Raw genomic sequence first — 27,101 nt, 5'->3', positions numbered from 1 at the left:
TAAATTCCTGTCTGACTGGAACAAGGACTATACAACAGTGCAGAAATGAAACAGCAAGTAATTTTGGAGAGGGAGGTACAGGGTCAGAGAGAGGGTGACATATTTTCACACAGAGCACTGGCAGCACATTGAGCGCTTTACTGGAGCGCCAAAACCTGTCAACAAATATGTAAGGAGGGCTCATTCAGAGCGCATTGTGATGTCGCGCACGTCTGTAGTTTGGAAGGAAATCTAATCAAAACACAGTGTGTGGGAAGACTTGCTGAGTTGTGTGCGGCAAAAAGAAAGAAAAAACAAACCAACCAACCAAAGACAAACTCCCTGAGCCGGATTTGTCTTGATAAAAGATGCCCATTAGTCATAGTTTGGTGCTGAATTGATAATTAGCATAGCCTAGCATCTGAAAAAACCCAGATGCATGTTTACAGAGAAAGCTGACCCAGATTACACAGCAGATTCAACAAATATCTGCAGACAGATTCACAGGTTAAAAGTGTCCAACTTTGAGGTAAACTGATAAAAATACTCACTGTATCCCATTCCCTGTACAAAGTATTTGAAGGCTTCGGCCAGCTTTCCAGGCTGTTGGGAGATTAGAGGTCATTTACACTGGTTTACACTTTCATATCACATTATGCATACATTGATAAAGATAAAAAGTAAGTGTACATGTATTTAATATGCTGTTAAACATCAAGAAATAAAGATGGAACAAGACTAACCTGAACAACCTGAGGCAGACCGCCACAGTCAGCCATCTAACAGAAGTGAGATGACACAAATAATGTATAGTGAGAAAGAGACAGAAATAGATACAGATTCAGGGTTTTGCAAAATATCAATGTCATATTACCTTCAACAAAGTGGTCTTTGTTGGATTTAACCTAGAGTTGCATTCAACCTGTAATGTAAAATATTAAACAGAATTAAAATAGTGAAGGGCAGAGCAACAAAAACCAAAATGACCCTGTACTTAGAAACTTACCACAGCCTCAACAGCAGGGGAAGTGTCTCCAACCACCAGAAGAGCAGAGCATCTGTACAGGGACAGGCAGTGATCAAAAACAATACACTATATATATATATATATATATATATATATATATATACACACACACACACAAATAAAATAATAAATCTTACGTCAGTGTTTTCACTGTATTCTCATTGAGTCCAACAACTGGCCTTTCGATTCCAAGATCTTGACGCCTGTTATAACCAAATACCTAATTTAGAAGGTTTTTCAGCACAGGGAATAATCAATATATACATTTTTATAATGAAATGTCCCTCACGCATTGTATGAGCCACAGAAGAGGGCCAGGTTGTCCTGGTTGATGTCCTGTGCAATGTGCAGGCGGTACGTCTGAATCAGTTCTTGGTTGTCAGTCAGCTCCTCCTAATTGATCAGAATAACAAAAGAAAAACATTCTGTTTAATGAGAAATAAAAGCCAGCTGGCTCTCATGGTGCTCACAAAGCATTATGGGATTGACTGATGTAAAGTCAAAGGGGTTTACTCACAGTGCTGAAGTGATGAGCCATCACAATGTCCACTAAATTGCTAGTCCACCCAGTGAGCTAGAAGGAAATCAGAATAATATTAATGTGGTTAATACCATTACATAAGTCAATAAACCTTCAGCTATAGAATCCTTATCTGTTTGGTCAAATTGTTTACTCACTTTAGAAGCAGCCCAGTCTATCCAGCCCTCAGCGCAGGGGTCCACATTGATCAAAACCAGCCCCTCCACTAGGGACGGCTGATTGAGCTGCAGACAGAGCAAAAGGTTTCGTTTTTAATGAGGATGACATGGGGAGAGGTTTAAAAATGCATGTAGTCAAGGCAGAAGCAGCAGCTGGACTCAAAGCATCTCCCTTTAGCACCTACTGCTGCTGCGGTCTGTCACTCACATTAATCTTATAGTGTGTCAAACATATGCTTCGAGGATGAGAGAGCAAGGAACAGGAAATGACAAAGGGCACTTAGCAATGAGTAAATGAGAAAAGAGAAGGGGTATATTACGGGTTGCCTAGCATAAAAAGAAACGCTGAATATATTAGGCTTTTGAGTGTGTAAAGAGATATGTTGACTTTGATCAATAGCCTCAGATGCTTGAGGCTGCAGTGCATGCAGTATAATAATGGTCCTGCATTCACAGCCTCTGGGGGCAATGCAGTTTTGCTGCACTATTTTGACCGAGCTCTGAATAGGGCAGTTGGTGGGATGATATAAACATATGTGATATAGCTGTTTGATATAGGCCATGTACACAAATATGCACCATTTTAGTGGTTTTATTGTTCACTAAAACTCTAGAAAATGTACATAATAAATGTTTCATTGGTAACCTGCTGAAATACAACAAGTTTGAATTAAGTACTAACAGTGAAATAAAACAAATCAAGCAAAACAGAAATATAAAAAAAATTACGTAATAAAGACTAAAACTAAAAACTGTAACTGGAAAATGATATAGTGTACAATTAAGATTTGTAAAAAAAAACAGTGATTTTTGTAATTTAAATAAGATGAATTCAGCTATTATAAAATTAAAACCAAAATGTTTGTTATAAAGTTTTTTATATAATATATATCTATATAAATAAAGTTTTTTTTATACATTTATAAAAAGTTTTTTTTTTTAAGTAATCATTTAATTAAAAAATATTTATGTACACTTTCAAAAATGTTATTAAAAATATTTGTAATGGGCTGGGGAAAAGTACAATTTAAACTTGACCTGAGACGTTTTGTTGAGCCCTGCAGAGATACCTAATTTGCAAACTGTAACTTTACAGTCACATTAAGTAGTTATTATTTCTTCTTCGCTAACGGCAAATGGGTTAAACTGTTGGCATCCCTGCTCCTTGTTTACAACAGAAACGCCAAAATGTTGCTATGGTTTTACAGATGGGTTTTGGAGGGAATTCGGTATTCTGTAAACACACAGAATGCTAATTTAGGGGATTCATTCCCGTTAAAAAAGAAAGAAAGAATGAGTGAGACAGACACGGAGAGATGCAAAGTCAATGGTTTAAGATAACAAAATGAAAGTTATGCAAAATGAAAAGCTGAAAAATGTCGGAGAACTCACAGCAAAGTGGGTTAAGATGTACGCTCCTGCTCCCACACCAATGCCAATCACACTGTTCACCCTGCAAACAGAAGCACAACCACATCCTATGTCACTTTTAACCACTGCAATATTTCGTCAGAGAAATACTGTAATTGAATCAATCAATGACAAACTGCAATTGTATGCAGTTCTGCCAGGCTGAGTCTTACAGATGCAGTGATGTCCCGTTCTGTCCTGAACACCACTGGTTCACAGACAGACCTCACTGATTGATGGTGTAGAGTGTAATTTATTAATAATGGACTGTCTTGACTTTGTTACTCACTTTAGCTGAGTCAGGACTGAGGGCAACATCTCTGCCAGCTCATCCATGGTGGGGTACTGGTACCTAAAGATCAACAGATATCAAATATCAAACACAAATCAAAGCATTTAGACTATCCTATGAGGCCACGGGAGTGGATTTGTGAATGGCAGTGAAGTGATGGTTGGTCACACGACAATGACTTCATGGAGACTGTGGTACATCCTGACTGCATTCATAGCACACACATTTATACTATATTTATACTATACTTTTTAACAGTGGCAAAGTAATTACTTATCCAAAAGAAGTATGAGTATGCGATTATGGATTCAGTCAATATGTTAAATGACAATACTGCCTCATGGGCTGTGAGTACGTGTCACTCACCCTGTGGGAAAGGGGGGTGCTCCCTCCTGCTGGCCAGGGGCGTCCACGTGCACAACGGCAAAGTGCTGAGTGATCTCCATCATGTCCTCAAAGTTGAACAGTGTGTTGAAGCAGGACTTGTCTGAAAACCAAGCAAACACTGTCACCATCATCATACTCAAGTATAAAACTGATCTGTTGTTTCATTTTTCCACATACGGTTGAGGCCGATGTCATGATAGGTCAGAATGACGGGACAGTTGCCTTTAGGGCTTCCTCTCATGGTCACATGGAGCACACCGTGGGGCGTCTCAATGTCATGTTCCTGAAACAAAGAACAACAGTCCAAATACACAAATATTGACAATAAAATCTTTCCACAAAACCTCCTCAAGATGCCAGAAATGCTTGAGGATTTACTATGCTACTTAGTGAGTGAAATGTTGGTCCTGCTGCTTTAAGGAAGCATGTATTTGTGTAGTAAGCAATATCTCTCCCATGAGGCGACTCACGCAGATGGCTGCAGGATCAATAGAAAGATCTAGAGGGAAAGCCAAGCAGCTGCACAGAGTCACGATTCCGTTCCACCACACATCAGTGCTCTTGTATTATGAGTATGTGCTTTACAAATGTTTTTTCAATGCATTCTAAAATGATTGGGTGGATGGTAAATATAAAGAATCCCTGGGCATTCAAATACCAATTAAAGATTAGTGAAAACATCATGATTAATATTCATTGCCTAGATTAACACTATTGACTATGCAAGTCATCTAAATCCAGAGCTCTGATGCTCTAATACAGTGGTTCCCAATCCTGGTCCTGGAGAACCCCTAACACTGCACGCTTTTGGTGTTTCTCTAATCTGACACACATTTGAGGTCTTGGGAGTCTTCACTACTGAGCTGAATAAGGTGTGTTTCAGTAGGGAGACATCTAAAATGTGCAGTGTTAAGGGTTCTTCAGGACCAGGATTGGGAACCGCTGCTCTAATATAAACATACATAAATGCTGAAAGGATGAACCATGGACTTGTTATACTTTAATTTCACTCCAGCCATGACCCACCCCAAACTGTTTAGGAAGAAATCCAAAATCCATTATACATCCAACAGCCCAATAAGTGCAGCAATATTGTAGTTTTCTATCCTGCCATTAAGTATAAAAGCAAACATACATACTCTGTACACCATTTAAAGGTTTGAGCTCAGTAAAAATTAGGTTTAAAAAAAGAAATGCAAGAATGCATTAAATTGACCAAAACAGACAATAATGACATTTATAATACTACAAAAGATCCTATTTTAAATAAATGCTGTCTGTCTAACCTTTCTGTACAAAGAATTCCATAACAATAATCACGGTTTCAACAAAAATATTTAGCCACACAACTTTTTTTTTCTTTTTCTTTTGTCATTGATAATAATAAGAAAAGTTACCTGAGCACCAAACCAGCATATTAGAATGATTTCTGATGGAATACATTACTTACTTTATATTATTTTACATATACATATACATATGTGTGTATATATATATATATATATATATATATATATATATATATATATATATATATACACACACACACACATATATATTAAAAAAAAACAGTTATTTTAAATTGTATGCAGCTTTGATGAACATAAGATTCATTAAGAACATTAAAAATCTTACTGACACCAAACTTTTAAAAATGGTAATGTCTGTGACAAGATGACCTCTAAACAGAAATACATCCTCTGATAAAACTAACAATGCTAATGATGTGGATAGCGTCCAGAATCATCACAGGGAGTGGCTGCAGAACTGTGGAGAGGTACAATACCATCATCCTGACCATATGGTATGACTTTGCAGAACTGTAACAGACTGCAGCCATCGTGAAAAATACAGAGTGTGCTTTTCAATCAGAGCAAAGTCCTGAGTCTAAACAGTTACTGAACTAAGTCATATTGCACATACACACACAATAATAATAATAAAAAGCAAAATGTCTGAAACCACCAGTTACAATTTAATTGGCTGGCTTCAACTGTTGAGAGGTTACTAGCTATTAAATTTTTTTTTATTGATTTATTTATTTAGTATCACAATTTATACTGACAGAAATTCCCATTAAATTCTATACATTTTCCGCCATTTTTACAGTTTAAGTCCATCTATTGTTTTAAGTAATATATGTCAAATAACCCCACACTAGATGAAATGTAAAAACAAAGCAAACTGATTAGTCACTTTTCATATCAGACAGGTGATCTCTTCCAGCTGTCTATCCAGAAAAGATGCCAAATGGCTTAAATCAGAATTCTGGCTTTGCAAGATGGTGCCTTTCCTTGTCATATGATTCTTTAAACCCAACTGGCCAAAACCAAGTCACATTCCTAAGAAAGCATAGAAATACCTCTACAAGAGGAGAGATTCCTTTAAGAAGAACTAATGGAGAGATTAATAACACACACAAAGGGCACAGGGACAGAAAGTCTGAGATCAATATCTTCTGACATAAAATTGTAATTAGTTTAATGTTTTAATTCACTCTACATATTAACAAAAAGAGATTGGGTTGTTGTCAAGAGGGAACACTAGGAATGTAGTCTTGTGTTGAGGGAAGCCAACTACAGTCTTGGTGGCCCTGGGTGGAGGCTCATGTTCAGTGATGTATAATCTGACGTCACAAAAGGTTGGAGTGTCTATAAAAATATATATAGACTTGTAAGTGAGCACTTGTGTGAAAGAGAGAATTGTGCGCCTCACAGCTTCTTCTGCATCAATGATAGAATGAGTCACAGCAGAGGGACACACAAGGAGTCCTGAGATTAGAAAAATTAGCCTCTGTTCTGAAGCTCTTTATCTGTAAGTAACATAATTATGAAAGGCTATTCTTTGATAATATGGGCCGCTCATATGTTAAATCTCATTTTGAAATGCATGTTATAGATCTTATTGTTAACAATTAATCCAAGCATATGTTTCTTTTAAAAAAAATGTATCTTTATTTTTAATTAAGAAGACGAAGAAGTCATAACTGGATCTTTCAGTGAAAAGGGCAGACTTCTCTATGTAAACCAGACTTAATTTAATCATTTATTCCAGTTAAACTTTGCAGCTTTCTTAATGTCTGCAATTTGCATTTAGTTCAATAAAGAATATAGAACGCATATCTGATTCACTGATATATTAGTAACTATATGGAAGAGAATCTCTGTTACTACTCTGTTACGTTTTATCACAACTTTAACATTGACACAATTTAGATATATATGTAAAATGAACAAGAAAACAAACCAAAAATACTGATGACTCATCCTGCACTGCATAGAATTTGTCTAATCAAATGCTATCTGGAGAGTGTCACACTTCTTATAACCACCTGCAACTTACTAGCAAGTAGCAAATTAAATATCTCTGATATAACTAAAATTTGGCATTCATTAAATATGTCCCATTCAGACTTCAGTGCTTCAATACCAAATACATCTATATGGGAAAATAAAACGGTGTCAAATGATTTTATGGTCTTTAATATAATACTTGTATCTCTGTACAGGTAAAGATAAAAATGGGCACCATAATTGAGTCTGGCATACTTACTGAATGAATGGCTGGCTGGTGTGCGACTTTAAAAATGGTTGCTATGGAACAAATCCGAACATTTTCAGCTCTTGAGGACATGAATGATCAAGGACATGTATTTGTGAACATGTGGTTACATCCTTGTGTGCAAACCTTCAAACATGGGGAAAGGACAATCAAAGCAGCTTTCTCTTGAGAAACAGAGGCTAAGCCAAGGTGGATGAATGAATACAAGCCAACAGTCTCAGCCTTTATCACCCCCCACCCCTGCTCACACTTCCTAGCTAATAGCATCAATCACACACCACAAGCCTGGGGGCCATTACACAGCACAAACTTGATGGCAGATCAATATTACACATGCACACACATATATGCTAATGCCAAACATCCATACTAAAAAACACACACAGTATATACTCACTACCACACCCAGCCAGTAACGCTAATGTTTCTAAGTGCTCTAAATGTCCTTGATTTGCTTGACCTATTAGACCGCTTGATGATCATTGGGATGTGTGCCATATTTAAAAGCCTGACAATTCCTTGTGTTCACCAATATATAATTTTAGTGTACATCCTGAACTGAAGATCTTTGTAACTAACAGTTTAGTCCCATATAGGTTCAATCTGTGGTAGGTAAACAAGCTGAGAGGTGCATGACTCGCATGACTAATGCACGAAAACACATCCCTCATTGAAAAAAAATCACATTTGCTGGCTCACACATCAACCATGACATGCATGCACATGCAAGAATATCAATGCTAAAACACTCTGAAATCAGGAGTCAGAAATCAGTCTCAGCTTTCAGCTGTAGCTGTCTCACTTACACACACACACACTCACCACTGCATCTCCAGTGCATGCATTATGCTCCACATCCAGAACGGTTGACATGTTTCCACACACGAGACAGTGACAGCTTCAGAGAGGAGACAGGAAGAGATGGGAGGATCCACGAGAGAAACACAGAGCTGCTGAAGGAGGGATGAAGGGGAACAGACAGGGAGAGCAGTAGCTAGGCAGAGATCCAAGAGGGAGGGGAGACAGAAGAGGAGAGAGAGGATGAGGGAGATAAATGAAGAGAGGAGGTATGTTTTCAGCGAGAGAGAAAGAGAGAGAGAGGGAGAGATGGTTGAGATACAGATAGAGTGACGAGGAGAAAGAAGTGACTGCGGTTTGCGCTGGGGAGGGAGTGCTTGCTCATGCATACGGCAGCACTGAAAGAGCCCCACTGTGATTGGACGAGAGGGTGTCAGGTGGGCGGGAGGTGGCAGGAGCAGGGATGAGAGGGTGGGGCAGACATAGAGAGGGCAAGGAAGGAATGATGCTCTCCACTGCACTTTATTACTTGTTTTTGGGTGGGGTCAACCGGTTCACTTCTCAGATTCAGCGAGAGAAGAGATGCAGAGAGATTTGCGAATCAAATGATTTGGACTAAATCAAAAAATGTATTAATGATTGATGATTATTGATTATATTAATTCTATTTAGTCATAGTAGTGTTTCTCAACTGGTTTCCCCTAAGGACATATTTGATTTTATAAAAACAACTGATTATTATACATAACTATGCAAAATGTCCTTACAATTTATTAATATTTATTTTACCTTAGCACATGGTTGTTTTCAAGATTTTCCAGGATTTCAGTATTGGAATAAAATGAATTCACCTAATTTCTACAAAATTACAAATTAATTTGTGGCAAAATACCTTACAGTTTGAATGGACATATTATTATTATTTTTTACATCAAACACATTATATTCAAAATTATATAAGAATAATAAAAATATACATATAAAAATGTATACATAAATGTGTAAATATTCAAAATAAAAATTCTTGAGTTTGCACCTAAAAGTGAGCTAAATGTCAAAACCTAACGGGGGACATCTTCAATGGTGAAAAAAAAAGTGTTCTGTTAGTTTTAGGTTATAGCATTTATAACTAGATATATAAAACAAATGTCTAAGGAATATCCCTGTTTAGATAGCTAAGCAAATGTAAGCACATACACCAAACACCATGTATTGAAATATTCTATATATATATATACAGTACAGATCAAAAGTTTGGAAACATTACTATTCTTAATGTTTTTGAAAGCAGTTTCTTCTGCTCATCAAGCCTGCATTTATTTGATCAAAAATACAGAAAAAAACAGTAATATTGTGAAATATTATTACAACTTAAGATTATAGTTTTCTATTTGAATATACTTAAAAAAAAAAAAATGTATTCCTGTGATGCAAAGCTGGATTTTCAGCATCATTACTCCAGCCTTCAGTGTCACATGTAACATCCAGTCTATCACATGATCATTTAGAAATCATTCTAATATTCAGATTTATTATGAGTGTTGGAAACAGTTCTGCTGTCTAATATATTTGATGAATAAAAGGTTAAAAAGAACTGCATTTATTCAAAATAAAAAAATATATAATAATATATATTATAATAATATATTTTCTTTACTATTACTTTTTAGCAATTTAACACATCCTTGCTGAATAAATTGATTTTATAAAAAAAAAAGAAAAACAAATTACTGAACCCAAATTACTGACCAGTAGTGTATATTGTTATTACAAAATATTTATATTTTAAAAACATAGCTTCTTTTTTAATTTTTTTAATTTACTTTTTATTCATGAATGTATCCTAAAAAAGTATCACATGTTCTGAAAAAATATTAAGCAGCAGAACTGTTTCCAGCTTTGATAATGAATCATCATATTAGAATGATTTTTCTAAAGGATCATGTGATAATGATCCTAAAAATTCAGCTTTGCATCACTGAAATAAATGATAATTTAAAGTATAATACATTTAAAAACAATTATTTTAAATTGTAATAATATATCACAATATTAAATTTTTTTCTGTATTTTTGATCAAATAAATGCAGGCTTGATGAGCAAAAGAAACTTCTTTAAAACATTAAAATTAGTAATGTTTCCAAACTTTTGGTCTGTACTATATATATATATATATATATATATATATATATATATACACACACACACACACACACACACACACACACATATATATATATATTTATATAAAACACAAGAAGAACTAAACCTATTATCACTTTTCTTGGATTTACAGTAATATTTATTTCTTCATTTTCTACCATGGCAGTAAATTACCACAGTTGCAGAAGAACAGTTTGCACGTCTGTAACCCAGCAGAGGTGCAGTATGATATATTTTGCTCAATCTCTTTATAGCTCTTGGTCTCTGATAGGTTATTGATCTGGCTTGCCTCCATTTATCAGTAGATGAGGCTGATGACATTGTTTTTCATTCAACAAGCCTCTTTGACATTCCTCGGGGGCCACCATAGACAAACACAATCTGAGAAGCACACAACAGCTGGCAAAGGAATTCAGCATTTGTGGATTGGAGTACAACACTGTGTTTATAAAGGTATGTAAAGTGTTTTGTTTTTATGTATCAGGCAATCAGCTAAAATCCATTGTTCAGATAACTTGTACTGCATATACAAGTACTACAATATACAGATAAAGTACCCAAAGGTTTAGAAGCAACATGGTTTTATTACTTATTGATGGACCTGCAGCTTCAGCAATAAATCAGATTGTGTTAGTCACTCTGTCCATCTGAGCGAGCGAGTCTTGTGGAGTGTGCCGTACCAGAGTGACCTTCAGGCAAGCATGCACAGACCAGAGGGCAAAGCAGACAGACACAACTCCTGATGGCCTGTCATGAGACTGACTACCAAGAAACTCAACAATATATCCTTTATTATACAAACAAAACGGACAAAGTAAAGAGAGGTCATTATGATTGCAGGAATTTGGGTTACATTTTTACATCACTATTATGGCACTAAGAACTGGAGATCAGAGATTAAATCATGCTCTAAATAAATCTTTTCTCCTGGGAAGTGGTTTGTTGTGGTTTAAAATTATTTTGAATGCTATCTAATAAGTTAATGAGACTGTATTGGAGTCAAGGATATGGCTTTGCTTTCTCTGCGACCCTGATGCCCTCTACAGGATGAAGTTGTCTCTGAATAATGATGAACCTGTCGTGATGACTTGCAGTATTCACACAGATGCTTTAGCTATTACTATTGGCTAAAAGCTTAAGGAGAAACAGGGTCTCCAGCAGGGGCCTTTTATATAAAACACACACACACACACACACACACACACACACATGTTTGTTTTTGTGAAAAGTGGGGACATCCCATAGGCGTAATGGTTTTTATACTGTACAAACTGTATATTATATTGCCCTTCACCAACCCTACACCTAACCCTAACCCTCACAGGAAACAAAAAAACTAATTCTGTATGGTTTATAAGCGTTTGGAAAAAATGGGGACATGGGTTATGTCCTCATAAGTCACCCTCTCCTTGTAATACCTGTGTCATACCCATGTCATTATACAGAGTTGTGTCCTGATATGTCACAAAAACAAGAGCACACACATACAGTGCTTAATTATGTTTGTTATGGCTCATCAACAGACAATAGAGACTGTGGAAAGGTACAGAAAAATAATGGCAGCAAGAATGCAAGCTGTTATCAAAGAAAATATTTAACATTTTTAGGGTTATTCTGTGTGAATAAAGAGTATTTAGTTGTTTCTCTTTGTTATTTGCCTAATAAATGACAATACAATTTTTAGTTTTAAACAAATCTATGAAAGATTCCTGAAATATTTGTTTTCTCTATTTATGATGACAGGTGGGCTTATAAATTTGTTAAGCACTGTACACACTCATATACACACACACACATATATATATATATATATATATATATATATATATATATATATATTTACATTTCTTAAAAAAATGCATTTCTTTCATTATCACAGTTTTAACATATAATAAATAATATTGTTTGAATTTTAAATTTTTTTTTTTTTTTTATAGATTTAGACTGGACGTTTGTTAAGTATAAATCTGCTGGATCTATACAAAAAGGGAAAAAAAAGTTAGAAAAAAAAGTAGAAATGTAATGGAATTGAGAAACATAAGCATTAGTATTCAATCTGACTTGTTATAATTTCACTTTAAAAAAATTATAAGCACTGGCAAATCATTTATGCTATTAAAAGGACAACAGATTATTTCACTTTTATCTACTGGCTTTTATGCACCACTTTTTGGATGGTGGCGTGAGAGATGCTGCATGTCTGCATTACCTCTGTTAACCAGAAGAGAGCAGTCACACCTTAAACCTGATCCACCTCGAGCACATACAGTATATGTGTTCTGCAGCACTCAGTGCTAGAGTGATTGGATTGGCTGGCCTGGTGTCAGCCCATCATTGGACTTACACTCAATGTGTGTGAGCTCCTGTACAGAGGCTTGCTGAGTAAGGAAAGCTAAAGTCACTATATAATGTAAAGCAGGTCATGCGTGAGTCTCAGCATGATCACGTCACCAGCTGCAGGTGCTATATTTAGCTCATCTGAGACCCCTGCACTGAAAAAGGAGAATGTGATTCACAAAGAATGGTTTTCTCACTGCTAAACAGACATCAGTTATGAAACATCAGTTATGAACTAAAAATGTGTGTTGGTGTGCGTGTGTGTGTACAGTATTTCTCAAGATGTCAATTATACCATCCATAACTCAATAGAATGGATAATAATCAGTTTTGATAATTCTAATATGTTTTACAGGAAGATTCATTAAATCTAAAGTACCTTCTTAAGCTACAATGTCAGAATCATCTTATTTCCTCTTAAATTGATTTATTTCAAGTAAACAAAATCAGTTTATGGACATCGGAGCTGATTTACATAGTCCTGGAGAGATAAAGTTTGAGCACACAGTAACATCAAATCATATTCCCTATTCATGATACCATATATTCAGACTTATCTCAACATCAGAATGTGTTTTTCACAAAATAACTCCTTTGATACTAAAATATGAAGGCTTAACAAGAACCTAAAATACTCATATCATACCACTTGATGGTTTAGCACACACAAACCTTTAATGAACGTTTAAGAATAACTCATTTTATCTCATCCAATCATGAAAAATTTATAAGTCTTTTCTTACCTGACAGTCAAAGTCTTGGAAGTTTTGAGAATTCTGTTGGAGAAAGAGATGATATTTGTTGATATATTGTTGAGATGATATATTATTCTATACTCAGTGACTTGCAAGAAAATGTCTAACAATGTTAAATTTTTATCAAATCATCAATCAATTATTCTCTATTCAGCTTCTGCTGCTCTTTATACTGACACCACTAGGTGGAGTGAGAGGTCAGGGTGTCACTCCAATTCAATCATTTAAGGAATGATTCACCCAAAAAAGAAACCAGAAGAAAAATAAAATAAAATAATTTCCAACCATTATTTTAAAAGAAACGATAAAAGTAAAAAGTAAAAAAAAAAGAAAAAGTGAGTGTAATGTGTCAAATTTGGTGCATTTTAACATTTTATTATTATTACTATTTTTAAAACCTCTCACAGGTCTCTGTCTGGAAACTCAGTGCTCTAAGCTTCAGCTCATTCATTAGTTCCAAGGGAGAGGAAGCCTGTCATAAAATGTTTGTCCCTCACCTTGTGGATCATACTGGCAGCGTATGGCCTTTACATTTCTATTTTTAGTGTTTCTGATATATGGATGCTAAGTGGCAAAGAAGGATGGCAAGACTGAAACTGACAAACCCTGCGGATCCCATGATGCTAATTTCTGCCAACAGGGGCTGAGGGGGGAATAATAATTACTCTGGAGAACTCTTTACTCCTGTCCTTTCAATTTCGTTCTCTTAAAACCATTTCACTAATATCCCACCCCATCCACTTCTTTTCCATCTCCATTCATTTTCTCTTGCTACAGTAACTCCCACACAAATTATTCAGTCCGATTAATTAAAGACAGACACAGGGGTGAAGAGGAACTTCAGATAGAGAAACTCAGATTTCAAACACGAGGAGCCATGGAGGGTATACGGGTGTGTGAGAGTGTTTTCATGTGGCATATATATATAACACGAGTTGTGATTTTTTTTTTTAAAGTTCTCTTACTGTTGCATAAATCTTTACATAATCAAGCCCCTGGTTATGTCTCAGAGCTGCTGCATTTTTATACTCACCAGAAGTCTTAGATCCAATGATCAGAATCTCCTTCTAGTCCCTCAGTCCAGACTTAAACATAGAGGGGATCAAGCTTTTTCAGTGGTTGGGCCTCAGTTATGGAACAATCTGCCGCTTGAGATTAAAGTGGCACCTTTCCTTTCTATTTTCAAGTCCCTTTTTTTAAAACACTTGTTCAATGTGGCCTACTAATATTCCCTTTCTCATTACATTGTATTATGGTCTTGATTATTACGGTCTTCAAAATCCTTATCGGTCATTCTTTTTGGCCTTTTAAATTCATGTTTTATCATTTATGTTTAATGTGTTTATGGTTAGATTATGGTTTATGGTATGACATGACGTGAGCTTGAGTATTACTATGGTTTACACAGTAAATAGTGATGAGCTCTGTGGTGTCTATAGGCTTTTTATTACTCCTCATACATTTATTGGCATATACATCAACAATTTAAGGTCTGGCTGCAAATTCTGCTGATTTAAATTAATATCTAAGATATATAAGATTTATACAAATTTATTTTACAATATTTAAAGATTGGGTTGGAAATTACAAAATAAAAAACTGTAGTTGAGTTTTTGCTTATTACTAGTTTATTATTTTAGTAAAGAATTGGTCCACTTTTTAAAAATATCATTTTCTGGCACAAAAACACATTGCTTAAAACATTCTAATTATTTTCTTTAATTCTTCTTATTATTTAATTAATTAAAATAATTAATATAATTAATTTAATTTACTTAATATAATTTTTTTTGTATATATATATTTATTCAGGTTTTCAATATATATATATATATATATATATATATATATATATATATATATATATATATATATATCTTGATATTTATAATATTATACTTGGATGAATGAGTACTTAAAATATATATATTTTTTTTAAATTGTTGTTTATATTATTAAATTTTAAATTCCATCATTTTATGACAGTGCTATTATTTTAACATTTATATTAAAAATATTTTTACTTCTAAAAAGGGTATATAAAACATGTTATTTACAAGAGAGAAGTTGTGTAAATCTGACCTAAATATCACTTTATTATGATAGCTTGTTTATGCATAAGTATGCAAGCATGCTAGTGTGTGTATCTGCATATGAGGCGGATGTTTCTAAAAGGTATATCTCACCTTGTAGGTCAGCAGAGGCTTGATCTCAGTCAGCTGAACGTCTTGTAGCTCATCCATCTCTGTCTGTCTGCAATAGAAAAAGAAAAAAATAGACATTTGTGAAACACTCATGATCAACTCTATTTCTTATTATAAATAAAAATCAATGTGTAACACGGTTTCAGTTGAATCTAATCTAGTCTAATAAAGTCCAACTTTGCCAGACAAATCTCAGTCCATGTCACATTTGCAGCAGACCTCACCAAAGTCAATAAAGTGGCCTTATATTGAATTTCTATTAATAAAACATGCTTTGCAAAACACTAAGCAGAGTTCTAATAAATTCTGCACTTGTAATCAAGCGTAAGTGTAATCACCCTTTTTATTTTTAATTAACCTGGAGGACCTGAGATTGGGTATCAGCCCACAACAGCCTATAGTTACACACACTCATACAGTAAACTGTAATAAAAGTTGAGCGCCAAAGGAAACGTCTGCACAATTAAATTAGCTCTTTTTAGTTGCCTTGGAAACAGTGATGTTTTAATGAAAGGGTATAGTCTGCTAGCTATCTAATATATAAATGATGCATGATTCTGGTCTGCAATTAACATTCTCAAGGCCGAACGATAAGCAAACATGCACAATGTATTTAAAGCATCAGTTTCTATTTATCATTCTTGCAGCAAAATCGCTTCCTGTTTTCATAACATGGACTGAGACAGGAATGATTATTTGCACAGACAACTAATAAGTGACTAAGCTAATTTTCATTGTTCATCCAAGGTGAGATCAAGAGAAATATCATGTATGATCAAATTTTCAGCTTGCATACGAATAGGATAAAGCACTGACATAGATGTTACAGAAGTGTGACAGTCGGTATGAATGAGGTGCCTATAGAGATCTGCTGAGCTCATGTTGTAAAGTGGAATGACATGCTGATGTGGCTTAACCCACTTCCACTCGCCCCATCTGTCTACTGTCACAATCAACCTGACCTTCCTGACCCGGGGACAGGACCAAACGTGACTGATACACAGGAAATACCATCAGATTAGCAAGACCTGATGTGATGACATGCAGTTTTAAAACATTTCAATTAAGATTCGTCATAGATTTTTACAGTTTCTTCAGTGTCACTGGCGAAATCATTCTAACTATTGGCCAACCGATATGTGTTTTTTGACAGCCGATGTCGATATCTTAGAAAGCAGGGGGGCCAATAGCCGATATAAAGCCAATATAATTGTTACTTTTGTTTTATTCATATTAAAGAAATTTGACATAATTTGACAATGGATTAAGAAATTAATGAGTAAAACAATTATACTTTAGATGACAAAGTATTTTTCACAAATAAATAAATATTTAATAAAAATATATTTTAAAAGGAAGTAAACACTGTATCCAACAGGGCACTGAGTATTCTGGGAAGTTTGTGTGCATTGAGAATCATATTTTTCAAATAAAGCCAAGGTAACATTCATTTTACATACAGCACACAGTGAAAATGACACGAATATGACAGTGGGCAAATGCATAAATAGAAGCCTAATTTGAAATCAGGAGTTTCAAGTTTAAAGTAGGGGTGTGCACGGATAGTCGAACATTCGAATATTCGTTCTGCTCTAATTATTCGATAAATAAAAATGATAAAAAAATAAAAGAAAAAAAGTCCACAATAAAACCTAATTCGGTCACTTTCTGTGATTCTCCACGGCATAATTGAAGATGTATGCAAGCAAAAAATAATTAATGAATGAATAAGAACTGCGGTCTTCTACAGTACTTCAAGTATGCCGTGGAGAATCACAGAAAGTGACCGAATTCAAAAAACATTGTTGCGGCATCTCTCAAGCAACGAATAAACACCGCTAACTTGGAGAATGCAGTGAAAACTCCTCTTCTCGCGTCTGCCCTAGACCCTCGGCACAAACATCTCAGGTTTCTCGATGAAAACATGAGAGAAGTAAGAAAAAAAAAACTTTTTGAACATTATCAGAACATTTTCCTTGATGCGAGTGGTGCGGATGCAGCCGCCGCCACCAACGATGAAGAGGATGCAATGCCCACTCGTCGGAAAAGGCTGAGCCAGTTCTTCAGCGATGATTACAGAGAGTCCAGCCGAGACGAGTGGGAACAGTTCATGCTGGAGCCATGTATTCCACCAGATGAGGATCCCATTCAGTGGTGAAAAGAAAACAAGAAGCGCTTCACAAAACTGATTCACTTAGCACACCGTTATTTGTGAGTCCCGCCAACGTCTGTGCCGTCAGAACACGTTTTCTCCGCAGCCGGCCTTATTGTTAACAGACTAAGGAGCAGACTTCCCCCGATCATGTTTACATGCGCGTGTTTCTTAACAAGAACATGTAAAACAATAGAAAAAAAAGCAAAAAAGATTTGCTGACAGTTTCAAAGTTTCAAAGTTAAGTGTAAGCATTCCGTACAATAGCCTAATTGCTGCAGGCTGCTTTATGTTTTTTCTTTGTTCACTTTTTTTTTTTGCTTTTAATCTGTACTTTTGTTTGTTTGCACGCATTGTTAAAGGTTTTCAGCAACAAAACACGATGTGTAATGTTCAAGCTTATTGTGTGTAAGCTTGTTCAAAAATTACGGAAACAATAAATGTTGATGAAAAATAATATCTGTCTCATTAAACTTAATTGAAATAAACAAAATATTCGAATATTCGTTTTTTGTGAGCTCAAATATTCGAATGTGATATTTGCGGAAAACGCCCATCCCTAGTTTAAAGCATTAAATTCACACGGACTGACCATCATGCAGAGAACATAAAAATACACACTACACAAGATTTCAATGTTTGTAAAATGAAATATTAGTCAATCAAAGATTTGATTAAATATTCGAAAAATGCCAAATATCGTCCGTGGCGATATATCAGTCGACCACTAATTCTACCATTATTATCAATGTTGAAAACTGCTTAATATTATTCTGATAACTGTGATACAATTTTTCAGGATTCTTCGGGAAAATAACAGCATTTCAAATATATAACCTATAAATGTCTTTACTTTCACCTTAAATAATTTTCTAGTGCTGGGTTTCGACACAAATTTCATGATTCAATTTGATTCTGACTCACAAGATTTTGATTCCAGTCTATTCTATTCAATATCGATTATTCTAGATATTTATCAGGTACAGTACATGCGTGGAATTACAGACAGGATGCGGATTTCAGTTATTTGAACTATTTGTTTAACATACCTTAGGATTTTCTTTCATGTTTATTTTGTGCTGTAACTAGTTACAGCGGAGGAGATGATAAGTTGACCTGTGTTTCACGCTGCCGCTTCTCTGTGTGGTGCTACAGCGATCACTCACTCCATATTAAACAGCACCAAAACGGTATTTATTGTTTGAATACTGAAATAAAATGTACAGACTTTGAAATCTGAGACTTTGTTTCATATCAAAAGTACAAAGCTTATGGCGAATTTTTGGATACAATGGGCACTATAGTGTTCTGTTCGTTACAGGCCTAATAATAATAGACTAATCAATTCTTGGGATAAGAATCGATACTGTTCCGTAAAAATTTGAATTAATTCAAATTGAGAATTCAATTATTTATTTACCCAGCACAAATATATACCTTTTCCATTCTGTGAACATTTTCAAACACATTTTTGCTTTTAGTACAATTTGATCTTTGGTGTGACAAATGAGTTTTTAAAAGTATAAAAATCCATATCTTCAAATTAAGTGTTCATTAAAAACTGCACATACAATAATAAGCAAAATAATAGTTGTAAAGCAGCTTCCCTTATTCCAAAATTCAGTGCCTTTCATCAATGAAATACCAGAGCAGTATGAAAACAAACTTATACTAGCACAATTTAAGAAGTGAAAGCTTAGGGGTGGAAATCTCCACAATCCCAGCAGCAAATCCGGATGAAGGGCATTAAATAATATTTAAACAAGGAGTAACACAAAAAGAAAACAACAATGTTCAGTGTGTCTGTAAAGATTTGCCAAATTGCTCTCCACTTCCGCACATGCTCCATGAATCTGGGCCGAGGACAAAGGCCAAACTGCAATCATGGCATCTGGTTGTAATCCGGCAAGACTGGAATTATCAAGCAGATTCATACACACATTAGAACAATGCTGCAATTAATGTCAAGATTTCATGTCTTGCTTCACTAACCCAAATGAACTTCCTCATCAAAACTATCAACTGCAATCAATGTCATCTTCAGTTTTCACCGACTCTAGTTGAGCATTCAGTGAAGTGTAAAACTGTTTCCATAGAGACAAAAGGGCTGATGTTTATTTTCAGAGAGGGCTTCCCGAAGGGTCGAGAAGGAGTAATGAAGACTCAGAACAGCAGACCGAGGCATTAGCTGAGACACTCAGACACCACAGTTCTACATTTACTTTATTCCTCACATCACATCAGGGCTTTTCTGAGTATAAACATAAAATCTACTGTAGGTAAAACCCAAAGCAAAAATCCTGATTCACCATCTTCCCATGTGTATTGCATAACTTTGCCATCCGAAGAAATGTGACTCATGTAAAAACACTTCCCAGGGTTCCTGCCTCCTATTTCACTGAGATTTGTCCGTGCAAATGTGTATCTACACAGCTGCGAATAAAAAAAAAAACCCAGATCAAATGAGAGCTAGGCATCAAATAGAGCATTGCTGAATCAATTGCACAGCTAAATTGTCTACAAAAATCCTCTTTTAGCCCCGACAAGCTAAGAGTAATCGCCTGAGTTTAAATTTAGATTTAACCGTTTTTACTTTAATATTGCTGGAATAGGGCTGGGACAAAAAATACGTCGACGCAAAATATTCGCATCGATTCGTCGACCGGTTTTTATTTCTCTGAAAAACATTTGCAAAACGTTTACCTTATGTGCGCTGAATATACGCGATGGCCGGATCAACATTCTGTCCAACGTTATATAACCAATCCAGGGGTTTTTCTGCATTGATCTTTTTTTTTTGGCGGCTGTCAAAGCCTTATTTGATTGGTGAGTGATGAAGAATAGAATGACTGTGCTGCACCTGACAGGGCGCGTACGAGAGAGAGCCCCGGCTGTGCGCGCGCACTCACAGTCTTCAAACAACACGAGCGCTTCTTGCTCGTTGGTATGTACGCCAAAGTTTCACGTGGAGCATTCGGAGATTTTTTTTTCTACATGACAGGCTGCTGGCTCCCACTGTTAATTTTTTTTTTTTGGAAAAGCACTCTCTGTATTAGCTTAAAGCCCTAAAGTTTACATTGGTTACTGTATTCTTTCAATTGCTCTAAACAAGTATTTTGGGTGAACTTTTTTATTGAATGCTAGACATCAAGTTGTTGTTATTTTCATCTGAAAGAAGAACTTTTTTTCAGTAAGCTAGGGCCTATGTGTTCAGTAAGCTTGTTTCAGTAAGCTATGTGTTTTCAAGGCTTCAAGGTTTTATTGAATGCTGTCTCTATACAAGTGCAAAGTAATGCATTCTTAGTCAGTCTTTTATTTTGTAATTTTAAGAGCAATAAACATGTATTGCAATGTTAAGGAATTCATGTTTTTTTCATTCAGATATGTAAATCAACATGTATAAATTGTTAGTAGTCAATTAATGGGGAGATAATCGAAATCGAATCGGGCTGAAAAATTAATCGTTAGATTAATCGACGCATCGAAAAAAATAATCATTAGATTAATCGTTTAAAAAATAATCGTTTATCCCAGCCCTATGCTGGAAGCATAATGCGTATTGGAGACATGAAACGTTTTAAACGATTCCGTTCGATTTGGTGAACTGTTTCAAAAAGATCTGGTTACATCGAATCATTCATTCGCGAACCGGATATGACAAACTGCTTTGATTTGAACTCTCTCTCACAACAGACACGGAAGAGAAGACAATGCTGAATAAAGTCATAGTTTTTGCTATTTTTGGACCAAAATGTATTTTCGATGCTTCAAAATATTCTAACTGACCCTCTGATGTCACATGGACTACTTTGATAATGTTTTTCTTTCCTTTCTGGACATGGACAGTATACCGTACACACAGCTTAAATGGAGGGACTGAGAGCTCTCGGATTAAATCTAAAATATCTTAAACTGTGTTCTGAAGATAAACGGAGGGTGAGTTATTAATGACATGATTTTGATTATTGGGTGAACTAACCCTTTAATAACATGCACTAATAAATCCTTCACAATAAAAACAAAAATGTGCATTAATGCATGGGCAATTTGTATTTCATGTTGATGTTTAGGTGCATATAACCTGGAATATAAGATAAATCAGTGCTTTTTTATTTTATTTTACAGTTCCATTTTAATAATTTGTGTATTTGATATTATTAATATTATTTCATATTAATTGCTAAAGATATTATCTAGCCCTACAACATTACAGGAATGTTTACAATTTTTAGATACAGTGTAATACATTATATTCATAATTTGTCCTTGTATAGATGTCTTCACATGGTGATTTCTTTGGGACTATTCCTTGGAGGATGTCTAGAAATGTTGCCCCCACACATCTGATAGCCTCTTATACACACCTGCAAACACATACTAAGTGAAATAACAAGATCTGGCACGAATGCTGTCAGCAAACACTGCTGAAAGATCGATGACCATCACAAAGCACTCCATCCATCTCTCTCCCTCTTTCTCAACTTGAAGCTATAAACAGCCCATGAATCAACAGTAAGGTGTGTCCACAGATGTGGACAGATGGTCTGTGCCCTCTCTTCTGCTTAGGTAAAGTTCTGTCCAGCTGGCGTCACACAACTAATTTTAATAATCTTTGGTGAATCATTCATCAAAAGGAACTACAAAAATTCTGGAGAGCCAAAGTATTCAAATTCAGTTTTTGTCTTTTGCCTTCTGAAAAATGCACCTAAATACATATAATAAATAAATAATACTTAAAAAGATAAATCAAAAATAAACAAATAAATAGAAAATACTCAAAAAGATCAATAGAATTGTGTTTTATGCCATTGGAAAATTGTTTTAGATTTTTTTCCCTAAATTGAATTCAATTAACAGATTATTATGTTTAGTATTTTACTTTTCCAATATAGTAAATCAAGTTTCAGAAGGTATTTTTTACTATAAAAAAAGACTAAAATACTAATACTGAAAATATTTTTACAGTGCATCAGTCCATGGTACAACTAGGGATGGGCGTTTTCCACAAATATCACATTCGAATATTTGAGCTCACAAAAAACGAATATTCGAATATTCGTTTATTTAAGTTAAGTTTAATGAGTCAGACATTATTTTTCAGCAACATTTGTTTTCGTCATTTTGAACAAGCTTACAATAAGCTTGAACATTACACATCGTGTTTTGTAGCTGAAAACCTTTAACAATGCGTGCAAACAAACAAAAGTACAGATTAAAAGCAAAAAAAAAAAAAGTGAACAAAGAAAAAACGTAAAGCAGCCTGCAGCAATTAGGCTATTGTACAGAATGTAGCTTACACTTAACTTTTAAACTGTCAGCAAATCTTTTTTTCTTTTGTTTCAAATGTTCTTGTAAAGAAATACGGGCATGTAAACATGATTGGGGGAAAGTCTGCTCCTTAGTTTGTTAACAATAAGGCCGGCCGCGGAGAAAACGCGCTCTGACGACACAGACGTTGGCGGGACTCACAAATAACGGTGTGCTAAGCGAATCAGTTTTGTGAAGCGCTTCGTGTTTTCGTTTACCACTGAATGGGATCCTCATCTGGTGGAATACATGGCTCCAGCAAGAACTGTTCCCACTCGTCTCGGCTGGACTCTCTGTAATCATCGCTGGAGAACTGGCTCAGCCGTCTCCGACGAGTGGGCATTGCATCTTCTTCATCGTGGCGATTGCATCGAGGAAAATGTTCTGATAATGTTCAAAAAAGTTTTTTTTTCTTACTTCTCTCATGTTTTCGTCGAGGAACCTGAGATGTTTGTGCCGAGGGTCTAGGGCAGACGCGAGAAGAGGAGTTTTCACTGCATTCTCCAAGTTTGCCGTGTTTATTCGTTGCTTGAGAGATGCTGCAACAATGTTCTTGGATCACTTTCTGTGATTCTCCACGGCATATTTGAAGTACTGTAGAAGACCGCAGTTCTTTTAGGGGGCGTTCACATATCGCGTCTTTTGCATGCTCAAGTTCGTTATTTCCAATGTAGGCGCGCGGTATGCGCGCTCATAATGGAAGCGACGCGGTCCCGTTTTTTCCAGGCGCGTCCGCACAGCATCGAGTTAAAAACATCTCAACTTTCAGAATGCTACAAGCGCACCGCAGGTCATGTGACAAGAACTAAACATTCAGCTTCATCCTTTCCTGTAACAACGTTGAAAGCTCAGCCAAGATGAAGGAACAGCTGATCATAGCTGTATATGGATTGCCATTTTGAAATAAATTTAGTAGCAGAGCTACTGAAAGCGATTTTTGTGTGTGCTGCAAATCCATTTATCCTTTGCTGAAATTTCCGCGTCTTCATGGAGAGAACGCGTCGCCTCAGGAGCGCTTCTGCCCGAGCGCTTTGGAAAGAAGGAGAAAGCGGCGCGCATAGCCTTTTCCATGCCTTATTAGGCGCGATATGTGAATGGCCCCTTAATCATTCATTAATTATTTTTTGCTTGCATACACCTTCAAATATGCCGTGGAGAATCACAGAAAGTGACCAAATTAGGTTTTATTGTGAACTTTTTTTTTTTTTGCGAAATTCGAATATCATTTTTATTTATCGAATAATTAGAGCAGAATGAATATTCGAATGTTCGACTATCCGTGCACATCCCTAGGTACAACTAAACAAAAAATGAGTGTTCGTGGTACAGGTAACTGATTTTCTCAAAGATCAAAAATTCTGTGTGAATGGTTTGTAATTTGTTTGTTATGGCAACAGCCCAAAATTAAATAAACCAATTAAGTCCACAATATGTCCACATTATTCCAGCTCATCAGTGCACTGCTATATTCAGCTCTTACTAGCTTTAATCTTCACCACAGCAGCATAATTCTGTTAAAGGCAGTGTGACACGCTCAGCTCCAGATTATTCCATACACTGTAACTCTGGTGATTTGGAAAGGGAATTACAAGGAGATTCAGACAAAGAGAGAGAGGCAAATCCAGCATCCTTATGAGTAAGGATCACCAATGTGGCATGTTTATAAATGCAAAGGGTTTTCTCAAAGAAGCGTTAACTGAAATGTAATCCATAATAAACATCATATTATTTAGTTATTTTGAAGCAAAAATTGGTTAATGGTTAATATTCAACCTGTTTTTTACGCGGAAGGTCATTCTGATGCTCAGACATCACCACAGACCACTTCCATGCATGCTCATGTGTTAAATTTAAACCAGTCCAGTCATGTTCTCTCAATCTCCTCCCCCTTCACTGGGAGAGTGGGAAGCTGAGGGACACATCCTCTACGAGTAATGTCAGAATGAATCACTAGTGCACTACTGACATATACTACACTGTATGCTGCCAGCTAGATCTGAAATATTGTGAAATATTACATAAAGCAATGATAAAATATTTAAAAGGTAATGTCATTAAGCTGTATTTCAGCTTTGGTCTTCATTTTGTGGCTCCGTGTATCACTAATTAAATTAAGGGAAACCCCTCATAAGCAGTTGTGTACGTGATAGGACACATACTACAAAAGCTCTTGTTGTGGCATAGTGCAGCCAATTCACTAGACTCTCTGCCAAAAAAGGACTTCCATCTCTCTCTTTTCATGCACTAAGGGCTGGGGAACACCCTGCATGCTGACGCACACTGTCAAGACTCCAAGCATCATATCCATCATACTTTGGCTTTTGCCTTATACATTAAGCCACTTCCTTGCTGTCATTTCTGGGAAAGCAAGGACTTGCATACATATAAGGGTATATGAGGATACTTTCTAGAAGAGTTCTCAGAAAACTGTCTTACACTTGCACACACAATCAAACTGTCTTTCATATTACTTTATAATATAGGCTATAGCAAAACCCTCCTTAGAGCTCCCAGAATGCTTTCAAAGATTTGCATTTGCATTATTCCTGAAGAGTCAAAGTATTTAGCCTCATTAGAACAGGAAGCCACCCACTGTATTGATTTAAAGCTTACCATTTGTTGGCATCATCAGTAAAAGCATCTTATGTCTTCCATACACACACTTACACTTTCAAGGCAGTTTCACACAGGACCTTTTAGTGAGCTCCAGTATAAAGTTCACAGCTGAAAACAATCCATCCTAAATTACAGCAGTGAACCATCGATGATGCATTTCAATGGACATTCTTTGTAAAAATTTGTAACAAAAAAAATTAACTAATGTCAAAAGTATTATAAAATTAAAAGTATAGTAAAGAAGCATGCACATTTAAATATACAAAATAGTGTGGGAAAAAACAATAACCAATATGTTACCAATGCACTGTTTTTCTAATTTAAGTCTTTGCAAGCTCCTAGACAAAAATAATTAATATATAATAAATACTATAATAAATATATAAAAAGCCTTACCAGGCACCATGAACTCATTAGGTTAGCATGCTTATTCTTGCTGTAAGTCTTTTGTACACAGCACGTAAGCCTACCCTAGTAATGTTTTAGTTACGTTTATTTGGGGACATCATATCTGGCATCAAAACAATCCTATTACAGAATGCAGCTGTCTCTGGGCTTTTTGAGTTCACAAATACATCACATAACAGAGTTGGTGCAATGCTGCAGATATTTACAGAGGCTTTGAAGAGATGTGATTGAATTCTTAGAAACTGTGGCCTCTGTTTGTGTACTGAAAGCACAAGGATTTAAAATAGGTTAAATTACAGTGTAAGACACCAAGTCAAGCAGATGGATGTTAATATTTAATCCAGCTCTAAAATATATAAGAGAAAATGTATATAATTTATATTCTATATATTTCATTTACCTTATTTCATAAAGGAAATAATCAATCATTTATCACAGTAATCCTCGTAAGGGTGTCAGATCCCCCAAAGATGCACGAAGCAAAGCATGGGCTGCATTTGATGGATGTCAACAAATTAATCTTGTTTGAGAAATGACTTGTCCGGACAAGATGTGAGCTGGGAAAATGACCTTCTGCAACAGCTCACAGACACATAAATAAAATCTAAACGTGGGGCATGTAGAGCCTGAGTTAAATGTATTTAAGAGAACCTGCATTAACACAGTTTAAAGGTTTATCTTTTCAGTTAAATGTTCCCTCCTGGTGGAATGACCTGCCCAACTCAATCCTTAGCCATCTTCAAGAATCGGCTAAAAACACATCTCTTCCATCTTTATTTGACCCTCCAACTCTAGCACTCTATATTCTAATTCTATTCTTTTTTTAATCTTTTTTAATTTATTATACAATTAACAAAAGCAAAAAATACCTCTAACACTAGCTTGCTCTATTCTTTTTATTTTCTATCGGTTTTATTTATTATATTGTTTAAAAGCCCTTGCTACGTGTACTGCGTTAAGCTAACTAATACATGTTATAGCACTATATCATTGCTCTTTTGTTGAC

At 35.5% G+C, this 27,101-nt stretch overlaps 1 protein-coding gene across 3 annotated transcripts in view; it reads right to left on the bottom strand.

Annotated features, from left to right (window-relative positions):
* Nucleotides 1-27,101, bottom strand: part of ndrg3a (ndrg family member 3a) — a 38,147-nt gene that overhangs the window by 3,633 nt on the left and 7,413 nt on the right. For 2 of the 3 annotated variants that reach the window (XM_059538405.1, XM_059538406.1), the window contains exons 2-15: nt 15,595-15,661; nt 13,397-13,429; nt 3,972-4,077; nt 3,774-3,894; nt 3,405-3,467; nt 3,098-3,158; nt 1,685-1,771; nt 1,524-1,580; nt 1,296-1,399; nt 1,144-1,209; nt 986-1,037; nt 854-901; nt 723-758; nt 531-582 (exon numbers count right to left, since the gene is read on the bottom strand). In XM_059538405.1, the coding sequence (XP_059394388.1) occupies nt 531-582; nt 723-758; nt 854-901; nt 986-1,037; nt 1,144-1,209; nt 1,296-1,399; nt 1,524-1,580; nt 1,685-1,771; nt 3,098-3,158; nt 3,405-3,467; nt 3,774-3,894; nt 3,972-4,077; nt 13,397-13,429; nt 15,595-15,651 (943 nt within the window). In that variant the 5' untranslated portion in view covers nt 15,652-15,661. Of the gene's footprint in view, nt 1-530; nt 583-722; nt 759-853; nt 902-985; nt 1,038-1,143; nt 1,210-1,295; nt 1,400-1,523; nt 1,581-1,684; nt 1,772-3,097; nt 3,159-3,404; nt 3,468-3,773; nt 3,895-3,971; nt 4,078-8,177; nt 8,502-13,396; nt 13,430-15,594; nt 15,662-27,101 lie in introns of those variants that run through there. The other variant, XM_059538407.1, reaches the window with a different exon arrangement.

Source organism: Carassius carassius, chromosome 44 (assembly GCF_963082965.1).
Source record: "Carassius carassius chromosome 44, fCarCar2.1, whole genome shotgun sequence".
Classification (NCBI taxonomy): Eukaryota; Metazoa; Chordata; class Actinopteri; order Cypriniformes; family Cyprinidae; genus Carassius; species Carassius carassius.
The sequence above is the reverse complement of the archived record's forward strand: the minus strand, read 5'-3'. Positions and strand labels throughout refer to the sequence as shown.